Source organism: Varanus komodoensis, unplaced genomic scaffold (genome assembly GCF_004798865.1).
Source record: "Varanus komodoensis strain SLA01 unplaced genomic scaffold, ASM479886v1 scaffold6_2, whole genome shotgun sequence".
NCBI lineage: Eukaryota > Metazoa > Chordata > Lepidosauria > Squamata > Varanidae > Varanus > Varanus komodoensis.
Genome location: NW_025336346.1, coordinates 3,242,230 through 3,269,791, shown reverse-complemented (window position 1 = coordinate 3,269,791; position 27,562 = coordinate 3,242,230). Strand labels below are relative to the sequence as shown.

General features: G+C 47.4%; 1 protein-coding gene across 2 annotated transcripts in view; it reads left to right on the top strand.

Moving 5' to 3' along the window:
- CACNA2D2 (calcium voltage-gated channel auxiliary subunit alpha2delta 2) overlaps positions 1–27,562 on the top strand; it is a 658,873-nt gene that overhangs the window by 455,198 nt on the left and 176,113 nt on the right. For both annotated transcript variants that reach the window (XM_044451244.1, XM_044451243.1), the window contains exon 6: positions 21,407–21,545. In XM_044451244.1, coding sequence (XP_044307179.1) covers positions 21,407–21,545 — 139 coding nt within the window. The remainder of the gene's footprint in view (positions 1–21,406; positions 21,546–27,562) is intronic.

Here is a 27,562-nt window from a genome sequence, read left to right as displayed (position 1 = left end):
CCCAAGGCCCCAGCAGGGACTCTGCCCTTGGGGAACCTCCCTCCGCACTTGCAGCCAGTGCGGTTCTTTTCCTGCTGGCTATGGCTCCAAGCACAGAAGGCCGAACTCGGATTGCAGAGTCATTCTGGGGGGTAGGAAGGGAAGCAGGAAAGCGCCACTGTCCATGCATCAGCCTCTCCTCCTGCTGCGGAAGCGAAAGCCATTTGGAAGCCCGAAAGGGGCCATCTAAATGTTTTGGGGGTGAGGGGAGTGTGCCTCTGTGCTCCTCCCACCCTTGGATGCCCATGGCCTTCTGCGTGCAAAGGGTTATGGGTAGCCACTTCCGATGTGACTTACCCATGAGCGTGGTGCTCCTAGAGCAACATGGGCACACACAGACAAGCAGGTCCTTCCTCCAAGGGGCTTCCATTTTACAACTTAGGTAGAGGAAAGGGCAGCAGAAGGCGAGGAGGAAAAAGGAAGTGTGGATAGTTGGGAGCCATATGCACGGGTCCCACTGCATGTACAGTGGTACCTCGGCTCACGAATGCCTCAGTTCATGACCAAACTGGGTTGCAAACAGAAATTTCAGAAAAATTTTGCCTCAGGTCACGAACTCTGCATCGGGTGATGATCACGATCGTACCCATCTTCCCTGCCTGAGCGCAATTGTGGTCATGCTCAGGGGTAGGGAGATGGCCACGATCTTTATTGTTCTTTGTCACTTTGTTGTTCTTTGTCACTTTGTTTCAAATTTTTGTGATTAAAAAAATGGCTACAGAACGGATGAACCTTATTTACATTGAACCTTATGGGGAAATTTGACTTGGGTCACAACCAATCGGGTCACGACCAGTCATGAAACAGATTAAGTTCATGAGCCAAGGTACCACTGTACTTAGATGCAGACATCAAATACAACTACACCATGAGACATGGTCACCTTTATGAACCTCGTGTAGCATACCAAGGCTGTAACCTTAGATCTCCAAAATGACTCACTGGATTGTCTTTCTTTCCACATCAGTAGATTTGTATACAGAGTGCATCCATTACTAGCACTGTCTGTATCCCATTGCCATCATGCTTGTGTAGTGCATTTTCCATTCTCAGGCAGTGTGTGAGTAAAACTTTCAGAGAGGCTGAGCAGAGAATCAGAGAATGGTAGGGTAAGAAGGGGCCAAGAAGACCATCAGGTCCAACCCCTGCTGCTGCAGGACACCAGTTACACAATCCTGCTCTGATAACTGTCTAGCTTCTACTTGAATGTCTCTGGTGTAGAAGAGCACACAACCTCTCTTGGCAGCTGGTTCCACTGTGATATTCCTTGTGTCTAGCCTGTATCTGGTGTGCTGCAGTTTAAGTTCATTGTTCCATGTCCTACGATCTAGGATGAGTGAGAGGAAGTCTTCTCCTTCTTCTATGTGACAGCCTTTGAGGTATCTGTACACTGCTATTATGTCACTTCATTGTCTTCTTTTCTCAAGGCTAGGCAGGCCCAGTTCTTGTGACTCCTGTCCCAGGGGCTACCTGAAGACCTCACCTTGAGGTTCTCCTTCATCCACCCATTTCAGAAAATGCCTCATTGACCAGTGAAGCAGGGATGGGGAATCAGCAGCCCTCCAGAGCATGTTGGCTTGCAACTGCCCTCACCAATGGATTTCACATTGGAATTTGCAACCTGACAGCCCCTGGAGGGGTGAAAGTTGCCCACCCCAGCAACAAGAGCTGCTCCACACAGGAAGAGAAATGGCATGGTGTGGTCCTCCTTGGACTGTATCATGACAGACTGCAAGTGTGGGGGAAATTGCCCCCATAACTGCTCTGGAGGAAAGCATAAGCCGCCTAAACCACATGGGATTTTAATTAAAGTCACCTCTCCCATTAAATGTAATAATTCCAGTTGCAAGTTGGGCCTCCCAAAACTTCAGTTCCAGTATTTTTCCTCTCTATCTTCACATGAATGAAGAACATCAGATTGCATCAAGTCCCAAAGAATGCAAATTAGTCATCACTCAGAAGTGCATGTTGCAACAGAATAATGATAAACAGAATGTCTGTAATTACACGCGATGGTTCCAGCACTTTTGAAGTCATGAATAAAAATGATAATGTTGGCAGGAGGGTTGGAGACAATGAACATTTGCTCTTTACCGGTGAATGCAGCGGGAGCAGCAGTGATGAGGAGAGCACGGTCGGCCATGGAATGGAATGATGGGATGGCGAGCTCCGAGTCCAGTGCGCTGGAGTGGGGAGGCTGCCTTAATACAGAGGCGCTGGAGCTGGCGGGGCAGTGGGTGTTCAGGGCACTCTTGGACGGAGCAGGATTGCCTGTTCATCTGGCTGTTCCCGAGAGCGAAGCCCAGAGCATCTGGGATGTGTGGCTAACTTCTCAGCCCAGAGGCAGAACTATATTGATACTGTATCAAAACTATATCAGTATCAATATATCAAAGCACATGAAAGAGCTGCTCCCTCGTCCTGTGGATTGGACTTGTGGCTCAGCTGTCCAAATGGTTGGCGACACCTATATTAAGGGGTGCAAATGGAGCTAAGTGAGCAGAATTCTTGGATTTCACCTCACATTGTAACAGAACTGGTCTAACATTAAGCAAAGGAATCTTTTGTGTGTCAGATGGGCGCATTGCTTTTTCCTGTTACCTGCTTTGAGTTTCTTTCAAGGAAAAGCAGGATTGAATCCATCAGTTAACAAATAAGATAAACCCATAGCTACAATGCTGCCCATATTCTAAGGTGGATTTATTGTCTCTTGTCGTCTCTGTTCGCGCAAGACTTTTCCCATAGTGGACAGCCATTTATTTGATGGGTTACAGACCATGATCCAAAAGCTACCAAATGAAAAAAGAAAGGGAGGATATTTTTCTCCTATAATATGAAAAAGAACTACTTGAATGCTCAGGGATGCATTACAGTTTCCAAGTAAACTTTGCTGTTTCTTGAGAAAGTATGCTGCCTGTCATTTGTGCAAAACTGCTCTTGGCAGAGGTACTCCCAACAATAGAAGGCCCAGAAACAATTAAATGACAGAAGTCTTGTCCTTTAAAATCAGCTTATTGCCCCAATAATCGCACAGATATGTCATTGAAGCACAAAACTTCACGTATCATAAATATTAGCTTCCAAGTATTTTAGTGCTATAGAAAGTCCCATATTTCCAAGCATACTGTGTCTTTCTAGAAGGAAAATAGGATACTGCAGCCTTCTGGACCACAACGCCCTTCCTGATTCCAGTGACAGCAGGGTAATGGTCTGCCTTTAAAGAGTGACTTGTATGTTGTGCCATTTGCTTTTGTACCTTCAGTAGTGGAGACTGTGGCTCCAGTGACAGTGGGGCTCCTTATCTGCTCCAGATTTTACTTTGAACTTCAAAGGAGCAAGTCACGGTACTAAGCCTATTTTTGGCTCCTTTAAATATCAGACTAAAACCTGGCGCAGATAAGAAGCTTCACTGATGTTGGAGCCACCAGCATCCACGGCATTTCAGTATGGGTGGGTGCACTGATGGGTTTGCTGTGATTCGCCTTTCTCTCACTTTGGCTTGTTTGGTGGCTCATCCAAACATTAATCAACTCATGTTTCTATTTATTATTTATTTAAAGGACTTGTATACCACTTATCATATCTACAGGCGTCTCTCCAACAGAAATGACAGGGTACAGCGTTGTATCCTCTGGCATGCCAGAAGCCAAATGATATTACGTAGGGGCTCCTGGCCTATGGAGACTCAGATTGTTCTGTTCCCTAAATATACAGTACCATAATAGAATAAAGATGAGGCCTGTGTTATTACATTGCTGGATTTAGCTTATGGAGTTGCCCCTTAAGGGGAACTGCAGCTGTTTCTTGCGTTGTAGCCTGGTCGAGGCTCCTGAAAACATAATTGGGCTTTGAATCTTTCCAAGCTGCTGGAGCTGCTCCATTAAGACTCTTGTATATGGTGCATTTACACTGAGTACATCTGCTGGAATTAAAAAGTAAACATTGCACATCCAACCTATTATTCTCCCTTGCTGTGGAGAAAGCTATTGCTACATTATTTTTACGCTTCTACCCTTTGCAGGCTATAATATAGACAGATTTTCCTGCTTGCTCTCCTTTCTTCCACTGGGAACAGGAACAACTGAATGCCGGCACTGAGTGGAATTTGAGGGTGCTCATCTGAAGTGAAGTAGGAAAGCAGCCTTCAGAGGATAGCCAAGAGACTAAAACATAAATATGACAAGTACACGTCCCTGAGAACAGCCCTTTGTGGGCCCATTGACGTGAAATGGAGAAGCACTCCTTGGATGGTACCTGATAACAGTTATTGACTGACATCAATGGAGAGATGTTGAGGCTGTCAATCTGGACAAGGCCTTTCTCTGATGAAAGTCCTAACAGCTAAAATAAAATAAAATAACATTATTAAAATGTAGCCTGGCTTGATTCTAGAGCTCTTTCTCCCTCAATATCAAAACTGGTTAAAAATTAAGGCTAAACAAAGTCTACTTACTATTTTTCCCCAAACTATTTTTGGCCCTGCCCAAAGGCCTCCCCTTTTAGCAGTTTTTCTCAGCATTTCTTGCCAAAACATAACAGTGTGTTTACACAGCTTTGGTTTTCAATTGCTCTCACATTTCTTCAGTAGCATTCTCACACAGCCGAAACTGATGGCCTCCGCTGTGTTGTGACATCTTCCCGTTTTCAACCTTGTTCCTGATTAGTTATTTCTTTAATATATTGTTTTTCTCTATTTATTTAGAATATTGCTCAAGGCAATGTACTGTAAAAAGACATACAAATGCAAAAACTGAAAGCATAATTCACATAATTCACAAGCCATCTAGCCATCTGAAAGCACAATTCACAAGCCATTCTTGCTGATGCCAGAGTGTAGGGCATGGAATAATCAGTTCAAATTGCTGATGTCCACCCAGTTTCAGGCTGGACATCAGGAAGAGCTTCCTCACTGTCAGAGCAATAAAACAGTGGAACCAGCTGCCTAGAAAGGCTGTGGGCTCACCCACACTAGAGCCATTCAAAAAGCAACTGGACAGCCATATGATGGGATGGTGTAAACTGGTGTCCTGCAACAGCAGGGGGGTGGACTCGATGACCTTCATGGCTCCTTCCAACTCTACTATTCTATGATTCAAAAGGACCCTTGGGAGGAAGCTCACATTGCGGGGGCAGCAGGTTGCACTGCTGGGGGGCTGCTACACAAAAGCCCCTGCTATGAGTACCCACCAACTTCACCTTCCTGTGACACTGAACACACAGCAAGTCCTCGGATGACAAATGCAAATTTCGAGCAGGGGCAGCGGCAGTCTGTCAGAACCTCTGGCCCCCACCTGCTCAGGTGTGAACACCCAAGGGACTACCTCACCTGCTGCTTCCTTCTTTCTGGATGGAAGTGGTCTTGAAGAAGCCACAGCGAGGGAAGAAACGGTACCAAACAGGACTGGAAAATGAAGGCCACACACATTTCAAACAGGTGCTTTGGGAGAGGTGTTTCATGCCACCATAATTGCTAGGTTTTGTCATTTTGCCCAGGAAATGCATAGAGTGAAGTGTACCTGGCACCATCCTAGTGCTGAGAGAATTGATGTCTCTCCAGAATTTACATAATGTGGTATAGGAAATGGCAACTTCTTCAGAATGCTAATGCATCAAGCTAGCATGTTGATTCACCCTTGCTAAGCTAGAAGGGTGAGGACCTGCAGCTGGATGGGTGACTACATGTGGAAGCAGATCAGGCACTTGGACTTGACAGCCTTATAGACCCCTTTCAATTGTGTGTCCATCCTGGCCTATCAGCTATTGGACAGAGAGTTCCTGCGCTCCTGTCACAGAAATAGCAGTAGAAACGAGACAGTCACATCCTCCTGAACTGCTGGGAATAGGCAAGCAAAAGACAGTACCCTTTCTGTTTGCTCCACGTACCACAGTGTGTGGGAGCTAGTAAGAAGTGGCCATCTACTTTGCGCTTCCTACTGGTGAAAAGGGTGCTTGCCACTGAATGGAAAAGCCATGGGGTTGAGGCCTGCCAAGCTGGGAGTGTTTCTGTGAATTGGACAGTCTGCGAAACCGGTGACTCAGTGACCTAGAGAATATTGAGTCCCTGACATCTAGGGCTCATGAGTCAGTGACTGGATAGTGCTCCACAAGCCTCCTGCCGCAACATCTGGTTTGAGATCTTGTGCTGTTCAGGGCACTGACCCAAAGAGGCCCATCATCTCTCCAAATTACCAAAGAGATTAGTCTCTGTTACAGACATCCCCTCTCCCAGCCCACCCCCCTGAAGAATTCTGCCACAAGGGAAACCCGGTCTTTTGTCTCCACTTGTGAGTGGAAGGCGAGGGAAGCATTTGTGCTGAGAAACAGCCTTGATCCCTCTTATTCAGACATTTTAATATTCTCAGATTAAGAGAAATTAAGGTTGACTTGCCCTAAATACACCAGATGTAGTGGAAGGAAGGTGTCTTCTGTCCTTGGCTGATAGCTCTTCACAATACTTAATTCCTATTTCTAGTATTTCTGTGTTGGGTAGAAAGATCCTGAAAGAAAACATCTGTTCCTATAAATAAGCACAGATTCAACTGCAAAAGCAAATCTCTCCCTTAAATATATGCCTGTTCGTGGAGCAAAAGTGGAGTTCCCATTCCTGAAATCAGCCCAAAGCAAACTGCAGGCATGTCTGTTTGCAGTGCTTTTGCTTTCTTTGATTTCACCCATTCACAGTATGAAAATGTAAAGAGCTGTGGATTATTCAGTGATAGCTAAGCATGCACTGGCCTACCATACTGAAAGCAAAATAACACGCTGTTTGTTTCAGACATGGGAGGGGGAGGAAAACAGGACCGTTTCCACAAGGCCCGGTGTTGTTGGGAGACATGTCAGCCTGATCATTGCATGGCATGTTGGCTCTGCTGAATCATTTTTAGGAACACAGCACTGGGGATGTGTGGTAAATATGCCAGCAAGACACTCTTGAAGGCTCGCAGGAATACCTGGTAGCATCTGAGTAGGGCAGAGATAAAGAAAATCATTTAGGAAAAGGTATAGACTAAAACTTGACTATACTTCTTGGTTCTTTGCAACTAGGCCTCCCTGCTGTGAAGACTAATTTTAAAGCGGAAGGCATAGAGGTCTCTGGAATCTTTAGGAGGGCTAGCAGTTGCTGGTTAATTTGTTTTGAACCTCCCCCATCCTTTTTTAAACTTCTCTCCTGTCTCAAGATCTAAGAAAGAGAGTGACAGGAAAATACTCTGTTTTGGTTTTGGTAGCTGGCTCCTCTTTTGCTTCACAGAAAGAGCAAGTATAAGATTCACCCTGTGTTACTTTAAAATGTAACATTAGTCACATTTGGGGTCATTTTATGACCCCAAACAGAACTTCCTCAAGCAAGATGAATGTTGTATAGGAAAGGCCTTTTTTCACTGAATGTTTCCTCCAAGTGGGTTGAAGCAGCATAAGCAGCATAATTTCAGGTTTCAGTTAGTTCTGGTAATTTAAGACTTAATATTTTCTGCAGCCTAACAATAAAATCTGCATAACATGCTAGACCTATTGACCTTCAGTTTGCATAAGAATAGTTTGGTGTACAAACTTCAAAACAATATAAAAGCACTTGCCTTCAGTGGATTTTAATTTTGTTTTCTGGAGGTTTTAGTTCTAGCTCGTGGCTTTCAAAGGAGACTAGAGGATCTGTTGTTAACTTTCTTTTATGCCTTTCTGGGGGATCCAAAAGTATTCCACAAAATGATCTGTATGCACATTCGGGGAAATTTTGTTCCCCAGCTATGGTTTGGCTTACAGAAGGAAAACTGGTTTACAGAAGGAAAAATGACCATTGGAAACATGTTTACCAGCCTGAATTTGACAATGCCCAAGCAGGAACTAGATTGTAAGTCCCGTCATGTGTAAATTATGTAAGCCTAGGGTTGTCCACACATCCTGCAGTAAGAAGTTTCCTTGGCCTCTCTTCCAAATGTTCAGCACTTGGGGAGATCCTTCATTTTCTCCCAGAATACTCTGCTTTTTTTTCTATGGGAAATAGGAATTTTTTACTTGAAAGGAGCAGGTTTCAATAGGAACTGCTTCCAAAGGAATATTGTAATACTGGGCAGTTAGGTAGAAGAGCAAATGAAGCCTGAAGGATTACTGAAACACCCTCTATCATACGTGGAAAAACTACCAGGTTCCTCTTTTGTTACGGAGGTGACTGCCATGGCTCTTCTCCGAACTGGTATAAGCCCCCAGTTTCCAAAGGAAACCGATCCCCTACACGAATGCCTGGACCCCTGGAAGTTCTCACCACTCAGGGAAGTTGGGGTTAGTGTGTTTGAGAGTGAGACCTTCTCTTCCTTTCAACAGGCACAGAGGCAGAATGGGGTGAAGGTACCCTCCTGCTTGGAAGAGGAGTTTAGCTGTGGGAAGCTCTACTTTCCCAGGTGGCCCAGTAGCAAACATAAGGCCTTGAAATAGGGTGTTCCAGGGATGGGTTGGAGGAGGCCGTGGTTCTGCTGGGTTTCTCCCCATTTCATTCAGCGGGGTGGGGGTAAAAGAAGAGGCTCATCCAGCCCAACAAATCTGCCCCTGCACTGACCAGCAGGGCTTGGAATGAGCTGCTCGATCCACCATGTTGATCCTCCTCAATTCCACATCAGCAGGCTGTAACAGAAGGAGGGATTTTTAGGAGGCAAGGAGCACTGAGCCGGTGCTTCTGAGACCATGCCATGCCAGTCTGACTCCTGTAATGCCCATTCCTGCCACACTTGCAGTCCCGGCTGGATGGGCCTCCCTCGGAGAAAGCCATTGCCTGTCTTGGGACGCAGAGCAGCCTCCCTACAAGCCCCTTCCTTTCTCAGCAGTCTGAGCAGCAGAAGCGTTGCACCAAACTGCCTCCCCGTGCTCCCTTCCCCCAGCTCCCCGCAGCCTCCCTTTTACACACCTGCAGGATTAAATTGCTGCCTCTTATTTTTCTGCTCTCCTCCTCAACTCACTCCAATTATATCGTTAGACTCTGTCATCTGAGACGAACTGCGGAGTGGGCGCTTTGCCCCTTGCTTGTGTCTGCAGTGCTGAGATGCCATAATTGGCACCTGTCAGGGGCAGGCATGACGTGGCAAGGAGGGCAGGGGCTGATTTTAGAAACGTAGCGCTTTCGCTCCCTCCAGTGTGAGTGGCAACCCTGCACCTATGGAAATGTTACCTGCTATAAATACACTGCTTGCAAGCAAGGGTGTGCTTTAGCTGCAGATCCATTCAGGTGAGCAGGTGGCAGGCACTCGCATTATCAGCCTGTTCTGGAGATGGCACCTACCAAGGTGTCTTCCAGGTAGTATTTATTTATTTATTCATTCATTCATTCATTCATTCATTTATTAAAACATTTTTAGGCCGCCCCATTCGCCAAAGCCTCGGGGCGGCTTACAAGTAAGGGTGATTTTATGTGTATCCTATTAATGCAGTGTTTTATCTGCATTAAATTTTGCGCCACTGCAAGCCGCTTGGTGAAAGTAAAAAAGGACCAGTATCAAAGACTCAAGAGTTTGAGTTGCAACTAAATTAGTCCATGTTGGATACTGTGAAAGCCAGATTGGAAGATAGGAAGTGGATCTGACACATCTGCATTGCCCCCTCCACAGCTTTGATCTGTAGTCTCATCACTCCTCTCCTGGTTCACCTCGTGCATCTCTGCCAGTCTTCTCATGAGTCCAACTCATCACGTCGTACCTTTCTGCACTGGGGAGCAAGAAGAATTTTGTTTTCTGTTACTCCATAACACCAAACAGTAGAGGATGCCCCAGCCAATCTGTGCCGTTTCTGAAAAGTACATTTACTACAAGTACTGGGCTTGAGTGCAGTGAAACTTTCTCCCAAGCCAGTGATCTTAGGTTTGCAGTACTAAAGAAAAAGTACTCTCAACTTGGTATTAAATTCTAGTCTCATTATACATTATACATGGTATGCACCAAAGGGTTTAAATGCTTATTTTGAAGAGGGAAGATATGACTCATTAGTAGCAGTGGACATACGCCCTTCTGCGCACAAATACCTTACCCAACCAATATCTCTATCAGTGTGTCAAATAAGGGTTTTAATTTTGCTGCTTGGGATGCAACTTCAGAAACTGCCTTATACCAAAGCAGACCTTGATCTATCTAGCACTGTTCTCTCTAGACTGACTGGCTGATGCTGCCCAGCATTTCAGATGAGATGGTTGCAGGCAAGCCCCATCTGGAGGGGCCAAGGCTTGATCCTGAGATGGGGTTATCAGCTGCCACATCTGTGCATGCTGACCGCTACCTTGTGCTGTTCCACTAGCCTTCTTGTGGATGCCAGAATGACAGTCAAATAACCTTCCACACATGCCTCGGGTTGCATTTTTAAGCGAGTGTTTGGAAGAAAGATGGTCCCGCTTTGCACCAATTCTGTAGCATCCTCCGGATCAAACACTGTTCATCATATTTCAGGAATGCAGGTATAAGGTGTACATGGGTAGTGCAAGATGGGAATGTGCTGATTCGGCACTATTTCCAATAAGGATGATTATCGGAAATCATCCAGGGGCTGCAGGAGAGGCATGGCATGGCACACACATCTCGGCTACTCTCCTGCCTTAGCAACTGAAACCCCGTAAGGGATTCAGCCATCATTAAATAACCTTTGCATGCCTTTATACAATGCAGCAGCATAAATCCTGCTTCTCTGTATTTAGTACTGTGAGCCAGCTGGCACAGCACAACAGCCTGTTGTGGATTATTTCATCCATGGTGCGGTGGAGGTGCATGCTCCACCGCTTTGCATCTCCAGCTCCCACTTGGGCATTGTCACACCATGTAAACCTGGCAAACATGGGTTATGTGAAGGTTAAAGGATGTTGGCATAACCCTAGAACAGCCCTTGGGTTATGTGAAGGTTGTTCAACCTTCCCATGACCCATTCTTGTCAGGTTTACATGGCATGACAACCTCAAGCAACAACTGGATATGCAAAGGGGTTCGTGTAAGTGCTACAACTTCCACAACTTGTCACGCCAGGCAAATCAGGTCTCTGAGTATTAAGAACAATTATATAGAGAAATATTGTGCCTCGTAGGTTAACTTACCAACGGCATCGGCTTATGCAGATAGTATTGTTCAGAGGATGCATTTAATGAATACCTACTCTTCCATTTCAGCACTTAAAAGGAACCTCTACTTTTTATTATGCAGCTTTTATACTTACTGTGTACCAATTTCAACACTGTAAATTTTGTTCATTACTTTGATTCAACAGAGGTTTAATTTTGAAACAATTTTCTGTATAATTCCATAAAATATGCCACTGTTATGAATATTTTACTAGACCTGAAACTTTAAAAGCTTCCCACTTCTTCCCTGCTCATTTACTATTCCTTAAATTAGCAGCTACAAGGAAGCATTTTGTGCACATTGTGAGTAAGTGTGCTGTTGCTAACTGGCACTGGACAATACAAATATGCTTCCCTAAAGTATTTCCTCATTAGGTGTATGTGTCTGTCACTGAGCAATGATGCATTTAATTCCAGGAGGAGAAAAGAAAATATTCTCAGCTGCCTGAAAAAGCATTTCTTTTGTCCACAATCTTATTTGAAGCCAAACAGATTTTTTTCCAGGCACCTGAGAATAATTTCTTATCTGTTTTGAGAAATGCCAGTGCCTTCCTTTCTTGTTGTTTCTTGCATTTAATTCCAGAAGAGTAGCCCAGTTCACATACCATGATAAATCAGAGAACCCTGCCTTATTGTTTGTGAGCAGTATGTTCATACCATTGCACAGTCATCCTGGGCTAAACAACCCATGGACCTTCCATCCATGGTTTGCTTAGCCTGGTGTGCGAACAAGAAACCTGACTTGTCTCTTTCCTGACAAGCCAGAGAAATATCCTAACAACAAACTGTAAGTTATAGCTCAGTGGTGGAAGGCGAAAAACAAGCCAGGGTTTCTGGTTCATATGTCAAAATAAAGAAACTATGGACAGAAGGTCTATAGGTTAGTTAGGGACTCCCACTTAGAATGGGAACAATCTTGTAAATAATAAGATAGAGTCCCCCCCAGACCTCTGTGTTATCATAACATGGGAAGTGGGCCAATGCTTGTCTCAGAGATTCTGAATGGTGCGTTTGACCCTCCTAGAGGGTTCTGTGGTATGGTTAGTTCCTTGAGACTCTTGTTGCATTGCATCCTCTCCTATGGCACTCTGGAGTAGCTCCGCAACAATATGGTAAAGGAGCAGTTCACTTTCTTTTAACTGTCATGTTTCTGAAATGTACCCCCATCAGCCTATGTAGTCCTATTCTGTTTGTTTGTTTATAGATTTGGAGGTCCATCGGCGTTCTTATTCTTCCTCTTCCTTTCCATCATGCGTATTAGCCTGAGATGGTGTCTGTCCAGCCATCGTAGGAGGCTAGGTAGACTTTCTGTCTTGTCAAACAAAGCAATTGTTACATTCTCTGAAAGCTCTGACTTCAGACCTGCTTCTGTGGTCTCCAGTACATCTGTGAGTTGCAGTTGCAATCAGAAATAACCATCAGGTGTGAAATGATCTTGGAGCAGATTGGAAACAGAGGCTGTGTCATGCAGGCATGGCCTCTGTTTCTAGTGTCCCTTTTGGCATGCCTGCTTCAGCAAGGTTGCAGTGGTTGGAAGAAAGGGGAGAAGCTTGCGCAAAGTAGATGAGTATTTTAGCTTATGGGCTCATAAGCTGGACCTCGGTCTATTTGTCTCTTCTCTCTCTCTCAGCTCTATGGCAGTTTGGTTGGATCTTTGGCACTAGCAAAGCCTAGCAGGAAGCTAACTCTCAAATGCTTGGATGTTGCAAATACCACACTCCAGTTTCTCAAGAGATGTGCTGGTACAGGGAAGATATGATGTGTAGAAAGGAATAAGATGCCAGCCAAATTGCCTTGGAAACCTCTTGAAGTCTCACGCAGCAGATTGCCATAAAGCAGGGAGCTGTGCAAGGGAAACCAGCATGAAAGGAATGCTGCCTTTTCTCACAACAGAGGGCCAGAACTCGGGTGAGTCCAGGGCTTCCCATAACCAGGCTGTGCTCTGGGCCACAGCGTTATGCTGGCCCAGGATCGCCTAGCACGACTGCCTCGTGTGATGATGATGATGATGATGATGATGGTGAGGAGGGACAATTTCATTCTGGCACCAAGCAGGACTCTGGCTTGTTGGGTGTGAGGAGGAAGAGGACTTCTGCCAGGAAGAGGACCTCTGCCGGGAGCTCCTAGTCATATTTCATGGGCCCAAAATTACGCTTTGCTTCCATACCATCAATATCGTTTGTGATTTCGGTTTATGACAAGCAGCATTGATAGACATGACACCCACGTACAGCACAGTATCAGCCTTGTTTTCTGTCAGCAAAGAGGGCCTTGGCCATTTTATTGCTAAGTTATAATTACCCAGTATTTGCAAAATGTCTCTTTTGACACATACTGGGCATGGTGCATAGATAAAAAATAATCATAAGCAGGTCCCTGCCCCCTTCTCAAAATCTAAATCAGGCCTGGGCAATTTACAGCTTGCCAGAGCGAACATAGTCACATGTTGTGGTCCGCCGGGGTCCAACTCACGGTTGCTGTGTGACCATGCTGCTTCATAGCGAGGAGGCCCATAACTCAGGGTGCAGCATGTGCGCTCCATGCCAAGGGTCCTCGGTTCAGTCCCTGGCATCCCCTGGTGGAACTGGGAAAGACCCTGCCTGGAAGTCTGAGGAGTCACTGCGAGGCAGTGAGTAGACTCTGGTGCGCCCGCAACTGGAGTACTGTGCTCAGTTTTGGGCCCCTCATTACAGGAGGGATATAGCCAGGTTAGAGTCAGTGCAGCGCAGGGCCACAAGGATGGTGGCCGGTTTGCAGGGGATGCCGTATGAGGTGAGACTGAGGGAACTGGGTCTCTTCAGCTTGGAGAAGAGGAGACTCAGATGGGATCTGTTGGCAACATACAGGTATGTGAGGGGATGTCACATGGAGGTGGGTAGAGACCTGTTCTCCCCTGCAGAGGAAGGCAGGATGCGCTCCAACGGAGCAAAGCCCAGGGAACCCAGGTTCCGTTTAAATGCCAGGAAGCACTTCCTGACAGGACCCCGAGGGTGTGGAATGGGCTTCCACAAGAGGTCATTGAGGCCCCTTTGGTGCGGGTGTTCAAGGATAGGCTGGACATGCACATGGTAGGCATGTCATGAGCGGAGCCGACTGGAGCCAGTGGTCAGACTAGATGGCCTGGGAGACCCGTTCTGACTCACTCTGTTTCTACGTTTCTAGATGAACCAGTAAGTAGATGAAGGAGTATCCTGTGCTCCTAATAAGATGTTTCATCGTACAAGAGGATGCCCCTTCTGATCCAGTAGTCATTAGCATTTCGTAAAGTCCCAGTAATCCCCACCACTATGTTTCTAGTCCTCATGATTCCAGTTTTACACATGTAATAGTAAAGCATGAAAGTACTGAAAACAAAGAGGCAAGTAAAATTCATGTTCTTTTCTATTCCTCAGGTCCTGTAGCAAGATTTTTTAATGTATGTCCCAGAACAGGGTAGGTGCAGATGAAAGCTTGCAGATGTTCTGTCAAGAATTGAAGTTTTCTCCCCGGGTTTTTTGAGGATTACTTCAAAAGAAGTAATTGATATACAAACACTGTCCCACTATATTTCTTCAGTCCAAATCTTAACACTATCAACTGCTGAGCAAAAGCAGAAAACAAGCTTACATACAGTAATCCCTCCCCACTCTGCCATAGGTTATCATTTTAGTCGCTTTCTTAAAATTCTAGCTAGTATAGCTGAGACGTGTAGGTCATCTGCAGATGGCATCTCCATTTTTGATGTGCAGAAGGACCCTTTCACTAGGGAATTTTTGGCTATTAATTGTGCAGAAAATATTTCTAGCCTTCAGTGTCACAGATAAAAGCCTTCTCCAATACATTCTCCAAAAGCTTGCATGCCACAAGAGGTAAACACTGAAAAGGAGCCATTTCAGAGGCACGATGATTACATGCTGTGAAGGAACGGTACAAATACATGCAACCCAACACCTAAATAAGCACTCGCCTCCAATTTCAAAGATGCCTGTAAACAGTCCGGAAGAATTTCGGCAAGAAGCAACTGTAGTGAAATGTGGCTGCCATAGGCTGGTGAGCTCATGTTTTAGAAGAGACTTCATACATAAGGATGAATGACTAAGAGAGTAATCCGATGGCTCCCCGGCAGTGTCTGGGGAGCCTGTGGATGGTGCAGATCTCATCTGCAATGATAGATAGAGATACAGCCTAAACCGGACGGCCGTGTGCGACCGCCGTGCCAGAGCTGCTATGCCTGTGCACACCAGCTGCTGGAGGACGTGGGCAGGAGGGTGCCACTGCCCTCGTGCCCTGCCTGGGGCTGGCCACGGAGTGAGGGGAACGTGGCACTCGGCGCTCTGGTGTGGCAGGGCTCATCTTAGCAGCAGCCGCAAAGGCAGAGATCTGATTGTGGGGCTCTCCCTGCACCACAGCCCCAACCCCTGTGGAAGGCCTGTTTAAAAACCTTGCAGCTGTATCGTTGCAAGGGAAGGCAGAGAGAGGGGAATGAGGTAGCTGGTGAGCACAGATTTGCAGGAGTCTCAAGCATCCCCAACTCCTCTCTTGTCCACAAAATGGCAAGTCAGCCAGATGAGCTTCCCAACCCGTCCAGCTGTGCATGTGAAGAGAAGGAGAGACAGGAGGTGTTTTTGCCTCCTCTTCCTGCACTGCCAGGCTCTTGCCAGCTGGGCATAGCATAGGCCGAGGGCCCTGGTCTCAGCCCCTTTGAGAATCAAGCAACGATCCCCTAGGATTGCCCTCTGTTGCAAGGGCAAACTGTTGCAAATGTGTGTCACTAGTAAGGACCAGGAAAGGCCAAGCACATTTCAAGGCTGCTACCAGAAACCCATATGCTTTCTCCCATCACGCTTCCCAAGGTAGATCAAAACCAAAGTCTGCTCAAAATTGGCTGAAGCCATTAGACCATTACAGAGTAAAAGCATATTAAAGAAAGTTATGGTCAATACTGAGAACCTCTGGTACAGGAAATCCTGCATCAATCTTCACTGCAGATGACATCAGGGAGATACCAGCAGCAAAGAAATTGTCATAAATTGCTGTGTCAGAAGAAGCATTTTATAGCAAATGAAAGAGTAATATGTCACTAGGACCAGATGGCATTCATCTGAGAGCTCTGAAGGAACTCAGATATGAAATTGCAAAACAACTAACTGCAGTATATAACCTTCTCACTAAACTCAGCATCTATACCAGAAGACTGGGAGGAAATGTAACACCTACCTTTTCAGAGGCCGTGGAGGTAAAACTAGTCCTTCAGGCCTTACTGTTGCACCCAGGCAGATGAGTAAATGCCCTTTTAAAGAATACAGCAAGTGGGCCCTTTGTTAAACGCCATATGCTAGGGCGGGAGCAGCGCTTTTGGAAGAGGAAGACATTCATTTTGGAACTGTTTGAAGGTGACAACAAGCTGACAGATGTTCCAGGAGACTCACCTGCCTACTTGCATTTTCAGGATCCTTAGCCCATGTCCAGAGACACTGGGAAGTGAAATGGGAAGGAGGAGGCAGACCTGAAATGAGAGGAATGAGTGGCCCAGATTCAGAGGGGAGCACTATTTTTTATCGGAATCAGGGAAACGGTTTTCTGTCAATGGGCACATTCACACTTGGATAATTTGACAGGGAGTTGGGCTCACGCAACATGACAAGCAATCCTGCATGGTTACCACAGTCCATAGTATTCTACTATGATCTCCCTGACAGCCGACCAAGTGGTTTCAGTGTTGTTGTGCTTTCCAGACTCACTGCGCAGTCCTCCTGCTATTGGCATGTGTCCCTGCAGCCACGACATCTGGAATTCAATTCCAAAGTGCATCATTCCCTGCTTGCGTTGCCTGCTCCTTCTTTATGAGTCTGGAGTGGCTCTTTATTTTACTAGTAGTTGCATACCAGAACCATGGAAGCCATGATCCTGGGATCAAGCTGTCACAAGCTAGGTCCCCCCTTCATACTCTCCAAAATGCAGACTGTTCTTTGGCAAAACCTCTTTATTATCCAGTGCACTTCCAATAAGCACATCCAAGAAAGAATGAGTCTCTGAGCCTGCACAGAGTGATTCATTGAACCTAATCTAACAACAACTTCCTGGGTTCTCCGTTTGAGTATCCCTGGGTCCGTTCCCTCTGGAATGTCTTTTTTGGAAGTGGGCAAGCCTCTCTTTTCTGTCCATCTCCTCTCTAGCTGGTCAGCCCTTCTCTCCCAGCACTGCACCATGGGATCAAGAGTCGTGCCAGGCTCAGCTGGTTGCAGGAGTTCTTCTCCCACTCTCCCTCCCTGCAGCTGTAAATCCGGACTGTGCTCAGCATCCACTTGAACAGCTTGCAAGGTGCCCTTGAGACAAGCCCCTCCACTTCTTCCATTTCAACATCCGAGCTTCCTAGTTTCCAGGACCCCTCCTCACCTGGTTTGTTTGTTTGTTTGTTTGTTTATACCATTTATATGCCATCCTTTACAACAATTGTCTCAGGATGGCTTACAACAAATAATGAGTCCATATCCACCCGACCTCGGCATTTATGCCAAGAATAGCTCTCCCTTTCATTCCCAGCAGGAGCCCATGTAGACAATCACAAGCACTAGACCAAACCAGATGTGCCTTGCCACAGGCCCACTGAGGCCAGAGTTTGATCTCCGCTCACACCTTTCCCCTGTTCCTGGGCCAGGCTCTTCCTGCATCCTCCCGAACGGGCTCTCAGTCCCAGGCGCCACCTGCTGGATGCCAGGGTAGCCATGGCTGCCATCACAGCTCTCCTCCAGCTGGCTGGGTCCCAGCCGGAGGACAGGGGAGTCGCAAAGGAGCAAACCTCAGTTGTGCCTCTGCATGTGCCACAGTGGCCTTCTTCATGAACGCCCCAGGTTCATAGAAGGGTTTGCAGGTATGCATGCAATCCCAGGTAAGGGCATTCTCCAAGATGGAAAAATAACTGCGGGTGGGCACAAGGGATACCATTGAACTATCCGGTGCTAATGGACGAGTTTGTGCTGCTATCGCTGCTGTAGCAGCTGCTGCTGCTACTTCTCCTCCCCCTCTTCTCATCCTGCATTACACTCCAGTATTTCCAGATGCATTAAATCATAAAAAGATAAAAGGACACTTCCCCTGTACAATATTGTGAGACGCGGTCCGTCTTAACATTAGAAAGGTCAGCAGGCCTTTGAAATACCCTCTTTGAAATACAGGGCAGTCTCCCTGTGCATTGTTAAGGAGATGTGAAAGAGAACCTTTACTAACGTGGCTTCTTGAAGCAAGTTATGCAACAGCTTGCAACCCACCGAGTCAGGCTGCCAAGGTGCTCACTGGCCCACCCCGGGCTTGAGCACCTGTCTTTGTATGGAGTTACTGAATTACTTGTAGAGCCATCCCTGCCTCCGTCACACCTAACAAGTGTAAATGAAATGCCAGTGTTGGTAGGGTGGGCCATCTGTGACCCTCAGATGCTTTGTCCTACAACCCTGATAATGCCTCATCATTGACTATACTGGTTGGGACTGATGGGGGTTGTAGGATAAAACATCTGGAAGGGCACGCATTGCTCACCCTGGTTTACGGAGATCACAAGTTCAGAAGCTGTTTGGTGGAGAGCTGGCCGGAGAAGAGGTGCTGAGCATCTCCACCACTGGATGCTTTTCTATGGGAGTTCCTCCCACAAACCACTTTCCCCCCTGAAGGCTTTTGCTCAGAGAGATGAACATCCCGGAAAAGAGGGGGCCACACTTGGCAATCCTCATGTTCCCAACGGCACCCCTCCCTCCCTGTACCGGACAACTGAGATGTCTCTGTTCTGAAGCCGCAGGAGGGAAACATGTTTTGCATCTGCAGACAGATTAAATCTCCTTCTCGAGAAGAAATGAGCCCTTCTCTCAGTTCGACTGCCAGAGCTGTGGCAGTCTGTACAAGGGAGCGGGGAGAGAACTGGGTGTGGGAGAGCAGGCTCATATTCCCATCTCAGCAGCGGGGAGTTTTCCATCTCTCTCTCTGCCATAATTAAATATTGTTTGCATTGCTTATTGACAGAGCACTAAGCTCCACTCCGTTTTAATTTGTTCTTTGATAGTCGCCTTTTGCTGCTAATTGATTTTCAAGGGGGTTTTGTCTGATTTAATACCTGCCGAGATGCTGAAAACAGAGAGGCAAGGTTAAACAGAGCCACGAAATGAGCTCCGGAATCAGCATCTTCTCAACCAGTTTGCTTTGCAAGCCACCTCTGCCTGATGCAGCAGATCTGCAGCTATTCCAGTCCCAGCGCTTTCTAGCCATGGCTCCTGCCGTTCCTGCTGTTGCTATGGAGTTTACCTGAGGAGGGCTCGGGAATAAACATCCCAGTTTCTCAGCAACACACTCCCTGGGGGAAGGGGCAGGACCATGGGCTGTGACAAAACACTCTACCCCTGCTGCATTATATCGTGATTAAAGAGCCTGAACTATGAGTTGAATGTGTCTACCTCAAACCCAATGCAGCCAAGTGCATTCTGGGCAAGCCACTGGGTGAGTTTGCCTGACACCATGTAGCCACTCTGAGCTTAAGGTTAGCCTGGGCCTCACCCACAGTCGGGGTGCCAAAGCATCTCTTTTCCCCTCCATCCTGCTGCCAGCACCCCATGGGACGCCAGGTGAGCACTGGGGAGAATGGAGCAGGGAAGACAGCTGCCCCAAAGTGCCCCAGCAGCACTGTGGGGCAGCTGCCACAGTGTCCCAGGCAGTGGGATGCCCTGCCTCACACTGGATTTCCCCAGCGGGAAGCTCAGCACGAGGCAGCTTGCTCCTTCGCATTGCCAGGCGCCGCTGCTGCTCAGCCACATTCCAGGGCTTGGGAAGGCAGCGCGCAGTGCACAGGGGCAGCAGAGGAGGAGCGAGAGGAAGAAGAGATGGCTGCAGACGCCCACAGCTTCTCCCTGACTAGCCCAGTGACAGAGGACCCCAGCCCTGGTCCACATGGCCAGAGCAGCAGGGCTTTCTGCCGCTCTCCCCAAGCGACTCTCTTGTTGCGAGGTTTGCCCACAGCTTAGCATGTCATCCAGGTTTGGACAACGTAGGAAGCCACAGAGGGTTAAGCGTCCTCTGAGCAAGCCGTCGCTTCACGGGGCGGCTTTGTAGCCACCCTGCAGAGGTTGGGAACAGGGAGGACAGCACCCCAGGCTTCAACTGTTATAGGAACCCAGGCATTGTCTCTTAGCGTCAGGTCCTATTGTTGTTATTGTTTTGGTGGTGGTGGTGTGGATCACCTTGCACACCTTTTCTCACAACTGTTGTGAGAAGAAAGAGTTTCCTAGAGATCCATTGACTCCCACTAGAAGGCTACCTACTGGCGTACTCGGGAATACTGACCACATTAAGGAGAATTTATGGTGGATCCTCCCATCCGTCAAACAGGTTCAAATGGAATTGCTGATCTGTGTACATGTCCAAGATGCCCGGAACCAACTGGGGTGGGAGTTGTCTAGAAACACCAGCATGACTCATGTACATGCCAGAAACAGCAGCTAGTGGAACAGAATGGCAGGTATTATACAACAGGGATGGGCAGAATCCAGAAGCCTCTGCCAGCATGGTTGGGATGAACCCTTTTTAATCCACCCCTCCAGAACCCACAGAATTTCTCTCACACTTGGCCTGGTCCTACAAAGCGAGCTGAGCCAGGCGGAAGCCTGCAAATGGCAAATGCTTGCTGACTCCCAGTTGTACAACCAGCAACCTCGCCCAGATGCGATTCCCGGCAGCCAGCCTTCTTCCCCATTCACTACTGCCAGCTGCAGCAGCAGATGTGGAGGAATGGTGCTTCTTGCACAGGGAGTGGGGCTCAGTTCCTGGCTAGCTCCCCCACCCCCAAACCCTGGGCACGTTCACCATGTACTTGGACTCAGGGCCACTGCAAAGCGACCTGGAGTCTGGAAGCCAAGCCCAGGGGTTCTGGCAGATTTTCCACACAGAATGCACATCTGTACCTGGCGGTATGGCCAATGCTGAGAGTTGAAGTCTGCAATATCTAGAGGCCTTCTACCCAGTCCTACTACGCAGTGACCACCACTCCGCAATGATCAGGAGGGAGGAAGCTCCTGGTTCTTACTGGGAGGAGCTGCAAGGCAACATGCGCACTTAAAGTGGTTGGGTGAGCCACGTGGCTGCCGATTGGTCCATGGTGGCCAACCGTGTACCTGCCCGTAGCAGCCCGGTACCTCTGGTGCCCTGTATGGGGCCTGCTTCTCCCTTGGTCCTGCTTAATTTCGGCAACTGCATCTTACCTGCCATAGAGCCTCACTGCCTCTTCTGTAGAAAGTGATCAGGATTTTTATGGCATGTCTCTTTTTCTTTCCCCAGGATGATCCAGAGGGTGAAGAAATCGAAAGGGAGAAATCCAACTCCTTGAAGCTGGACTTCACCGACGATGACAACTTTAAAACTAAGGTCAACTACTCGTATGCTGCTGTGCAGATACCTACAGACATCTACAAAGGCTGTGAGTTCCCCCTTTTTGCAGAGCTTTTCATTTTAAGACTGAAGGCAACTCCGTAGGTGAACGGTCCAAATTTCCCATATTACACAGGTACAGGAATTGTATTCATATGCACTTGAGGATGGAAATCTTTAACCAAGCCTAATCAGATCTGCTCCTTTCCCCACCCAATTCCAACACCATTGGAAGGTCACCAAGAAGCCAAGCTAGTTTGGGCCCAGGCTTGAGTGATCTGGGGTAGTAGGGCGAGCGGAGCGAGCGGTGGTGCTTCCCTGCAGCAAGTTCTTGCATGAGCGAGTTCAGGCTGGAGGCCCAGGGGAAATGCAGCTTGGCTGGGGGCCCGTGCGGCCTGCTAACCCCGCCAAAGGACCCCAGCCATTCCTCTAATTGTGCTGTGGCGTCTCAGCTTTGCTGGCAGTACAGCTTTGAAGCCAGAAGACTATTTAGAGCTGATCCTGGTACTTAGAAGCTACAGATAAGGAAGGCGGAGCTTCCCTATGGCAACAAGAGGAGAGCAAAGAGCTCTCTATAGCCCCAGTAGCTGCACATGTAGGGAAGCAGAAGACTTCTGGCACTAGTGCGCTGTTTAAGCTTTAGCTTGGTGTTGGCCGCAGTGGGGAGTGGGCAACTTGCTAATATATCTGCCAGAGGAGGAAGAAAGGCCTGGACCAAATGCCAGATCTTGAGCTCAGTGTTGCCAAAACCCACGTGTTTCAAAACTGGTTATGGATAAAGAGACCTACGGCTTGACCCATCTGGAGAGGACCAAGGGGGTGGATGCTGATTGAGGGTCTGATTGAGGGTCTGCAAGCAAATGCTGGTGGTCTTGTGAAGGTCTGTTTCTCAGAGCCCTGAAAACAACAACAGCAACAATTGCTGCTGCTACAGGGCCTACGCTGGACTGTGAGGGACACTGCACCAAACCACCCATTGGTTTCTATCCTGGCGCTGTTACCTGCGGTACTTTTACGATGGGCTGCACACCCCTAAGTGATCTTGTGCCCGTGTGCATCTTGAAGAGCTGATGCTGATCTCCCTCTGCCTTTAACATTCTTGTGCTGAACCTTCCTTCCCTGTTTCCAAGTATAGCTTCGGCCTGGGCAGTTGTTTGAAAAACAGTCTCTTTCTGGGTCTTTAAAGGTGAAATTGCCATTCTAATTTAGATGGGGTGCAGCAATTTTGCCTAGCCCTGTATTGAGAATGCCTCTCCGGTGTATCACAGTGCAGGGTTGATGACTTGCCATGAAGACTGTGTATCTGAGAAGCTATTTTGCTCTTGTCCTGTTCGTTCCCTGTGATGTTTGCTTCTTTCCTTGGAATGAAATGCACGAAACTTGCCTTAGTAAATGCTCACTCCCAGAACAGTTTATTATATGCATAATTTGCAGGACAGGTAATCTGGTTTCTGCTGGTGCAGTATCGGTCTGTGTTGCTTACACTGCGTTTCTATCTGCTGCTAGTCACATTTGAGGAGTAACTGTGAAGTAAGCAGCCTATCACAGAGAGAACAGATACAGTTCAGCTCTTGGACCAGAGGAGAAGGCAAAAAAATAAAATTAAAAAAGGAAGCAGAGGACTGATTCCACCTACAGGTGGTAGCATGAGACATCTCATCCAAGGAATTTCAGGCCGTGTGCTGCCTTTTTTATTTTTTGCTTTTTAGTGAGGAAAGATAATAGACAGTCATGTAGTCCCCCACCACTCGCATCCTACCATCTGGCAGTTTCTAACAATTGAAAGATGTGGATTGCCATGCACATGGGTATGGAAAGGAGATTTGTTGGGGTCATTAGGGCCCTAAAATCTCACGCGCACTTGAGAGCTGAAGCACTCCATCCTGCCTCACCCATCACTGTGTTTTTCCGCGCTGGAAAACCTTCACAGTGTAAACGCTTCCGACAGATGGAGCAACCTCTGGGAGCCGGCCTGAGGTGTTTTCAGAACCACTTAGTGCCGCTGCCTGTTCCCAGCTCAATTAGTGCTTTGTCCCTGTGTGACTCATCAGTGGGGAGAAAACCCAGGCCTCCTCATTAGCTCTGAAACAGATATTGCCAGGCCTTGAGTCTTCCCTGGGAACTTTGAATTCCTTGTTGCCCTCTAAGGATTGTCTTGGTATTGCCATGAGAAGGTGGCAGGAGAAAGCTGCTCTTGTCCTGCGTGGCAACTGGGGGCCGGCAAAGGATTTGTCTGTCTCTGCATGATCTTGAGTTGGAGGGAGCTTTGCAGGCAGGTGAAAGAGGCTCTTTGAAAGTTGTGTCAAAATGTACTCTGAAAGACCAACTGTCTACTCAAATGTTTGAAAGCAACTTTCCATTAGCATTCTTCATGGCACAGTAGGTATGGCCATGAAAGCAGGGCAAGAATCGGGATAGCAAATGCCAGCATCCCCCAGAGCCCTCAAGGGGAAGAAAATGTGCAAAGGAGCAGCTGTAGCTTTTCTTAAGGCACCGAACCTGTATATAAAGCTGATGCTCTGCAGATGTTTTGGACTTCAGTTCCCTTTAGCCACAGCCAAGGCTCAGGAATGCTGGGCATTTGGCACTTCTGGAGGGCAGCGGCCTGGGGAAGACTGCCATATATCACATATGTGAAAGGCGTGTAGTCCATGCAGAGGGCAGTCCCCCTTTCTGAGTGACCCCTTGAATGGAGACAAGGCCGTGCATTCGTCATGTTCATTCATGAAATCGTGATAAAACGATTCTGGCTAATTCCAGGCCTGTTCCGCGAGCCCGTGCGTGCTTGCACCTATTCACACTGCGTGCTGGGATCAGCTGGCCCACAGTGTTGCTCGTGTACATGGGGGAATCTGCACGGAGGGCTCCGCGGCCCTTTCCCCCCAGCCTGGCCAGCAGCCCGAGCCTCATTTGCATTGGTTGTGTTTCTGCAGTCCTGCTGCTGCTGCTGCTGCTGCTGCTGCTGCTGCTGCTGCTGCTGCTGCTGTTCAGGCACAGGGCAGGCCAGTGGGACAAATGGGCGCAGGCAGCAGTGATGGCCCTGGCTGTCCACTGCTGAGGTGGCCCCCGTGCCATGCCAGCTCTGCCGCAAAGCCTCTCTGTGTACAAATGGCCAGTGAGCTCACATCCCACCTCCTGCCTCACTTTCTTCCAACCGTGGGGGGAGGAGAGCTCAAATCCCCCCTCCCTGCCCTGTTCGCTTAACACTAGGAAGTACCACTCTTGGTCTCCCTTTAATGACTGCTTTAATATCAAGATTGTTAAGTCTCCAGGACATGCTAGCTTTGAGAACCTTAATATGCGTAGAAAAATTCTCCATTAAGTCACTTAGGAACCTAATCAAAAGTGACATAGAAGCTTAACTTTTATTGCCTTTCAGGCAGACTATAAGCCTGGAAAGGTGTGTTTCTATTTGAAACTCAAGTTAATATTGTTGTGTAAAGAACCTAATTCCATCTAACTCAGCAATTGTAAGAGACACGGAGTTAACCTTGCCTGAGTCAAACTCATCTCCTTATAAGAGTTCACTTGAATTTGAAAGTCTGTCTGCTGATGAGAGATGTTCTAAGGGTTTGATTGTTGACTCTTGGGAGGCAGCTCTCTCTTGAATAGAGTGCAAATGGACTTCGCCACACAAAACTACCACAATGGTGCACCATCCCTCTCTCGCTCTTGTTGAGGTCTCACAGTGCTCCTCCCTGCCTGCCTAACCAACACTGTTTCTTTTAACAACACATTCCAGCACGGCCCTATATAGACTTGTTACCGACATAAATGTATGGAAGTGGAGAACCACATCAGTGGAATAATTTCACTGCACTGACATCAGTGGATTAGAAATGGCAATTAGTTTTATTACCTATCTCGTCCAGGCCGAGCAGCTAATGAAGCAGATCATGAGATTGGGGGGAGGAGAGCTCAGGGTGGGAGAGCAGGATGAAATATTCATGATTTCCAGCCTCCTGTTCCTCATATGGAGCGCACACTTTTGCCCTGCCAAGCCCACATAAATCACGGAACACAATCAAGTTGCAGGTTAACTCCTCCCGGGAATGTATAGCCTCTTTATATAGTAATAATCATAGCAACAGCAAAAACAACAACATGGAGGATAATAAGGGGACTGGATTTTGCTTGAGAGACCAGCTCATCTGGAAGCCACTGTTTCGAAACACTTTTGAATGAGGGCTTGTCTCCATCTTCCCTCCACCGCATGGAACTGCTGATCAGATAGGCATTCCAAAACTAGGAAGCCTTGCCTGACCACATGGACTTTCTCTGCATATGGGAGCAATTTGCATGACAAATCAGCCACTTCACAGCAAGGCAGGGCAGCATTCTACCCTGGAGGCAACCAAGGGCATGCAGAGCCAGCAGGGAGCAGGATCATAGCCCAGAGTGGCTGGATGAACCCTCCTCCCTTTCTGCTGGCCCTTTTCCTCCCTCTCCTTCTTCCTTCCTGTCCTGCAGGCTGCCACAGAAAGGAGAGCTTGCTCTTGCTGAGGTCTAAACCCATCACAGGTACAGGGCCCTTGAAATGAGACCGAGGCTTGCATGAAATTGGCTTGAAGACCTCTGCTTGCTCACACCTCTGTTAAGGTCACCACAAAATCACCCACGATATAAACTGTCCCTTAGAAAGGATGCAGACCGGGATAAGAATGAAGCTACTGGGTCCTTTTTAATGGGTTGCAATGTCAAGGACTAACTCAGTAATTGGAACCTAATTGTAGAAAACAATTTAAAAAGTTTTGCTGGTTTCTGTATGGAACTTTCTGTCCAGAGACCCTGAAAAGACCTCACATATTTAGGGGGAAATCAGAAAGTAGGCCTGAAAGCAGGTGCTTCTCAAAAACTGAATCCAGCCATCAGGTAGAAAGAGGTTCCCTGCCCAGCCTGAAATGTCATCCATTAAAAATAAATGATTCAATCTCCTGGAGTCCTAAGTGGGGCAAAGAACTGCTGTAGGTGGGGCAGTGCACTCACTGGCCCCACCCTGACTACAGAGCTGAAGGATGGTTTGGATAATTTCAAGGGATGCCATGGATCTGTGGCTGCAGTATCAGCTGTACAGATAGGCTGTGTGGCACAGTGGTTAGAGTGCTGGCCCAGGACTGGGGAGCTTTAGATTCTGGCTCCCACTCAGCCAGTCACTGACTCTCACAGGGCTGTTGTTGTGAGGTTTAAATGGAAAAGAAGAGGACTGTGTAAACCATCTTGGGTTCCTTGCAGGAATAAAGGCAGGATATGAACATAATGCATAAATAAGTGGCATTGTGGAACTTCTGAAGCAGCATTGTGAGCATGAGATTTGGAGCCCTGGAGAGAATGAGACTGAGAAACCAGGGAGGTGTTCTGCAAGGAGCCTCGGTTGCTGGAGCTCATCCTTGAGAAGCACCCCAGGACCCTTCCACAAGAGGGCACTGGCCCAGTTAGGAGGCGGCCAGTAACAAATGAGAGCAGTGTGTAAAAAGGGAGGAAGACTATGAGAAGGAGGTTTAAAAGTTCAATGCATTCACATATTAAGGGACCTTGACTACATTGGTATGACTAGTATTTGTCCATGCAGCACCAGACTGAATGGTGTCTTGCTCCAAACTGTAGGAATTATCTTTCTGGGGCAAGCTCAATTCTTTTTGCTGAAATGATGGTCTGGCAATCAAGTTTGCTCTATTACTCCCCATATCCTTTTCTATTGCTTTTCCAGCACGATTCGTGTTTGTAGCTTCTCCTAAATTGCTGGTGTTCTTTAAGTATAACTTATCAGCAGGTTTACTAATGCAGCCATTATCATATCAGGCTGAACCCCCAATGATCCCAGCAAGCTCTGTCACCGACCAAAGTTTGTGCATTGCTTTGATGCATCACAGTAAGATGATAGGGTTTTGCATTTCACATGATGCTGCTGTATTAGGCCAGCCTGAATTAACTTTGAGAAGATCTCCTGAGAATTTGTATTATATGCTTTATCAAGCTTCAAATACACCATATTATCTTAACGTGCCCAGTGGTCCTTGCACTGACTCCTGGTGAAACTTGCTTTGTTAACTGGGAGATCTCATCCAT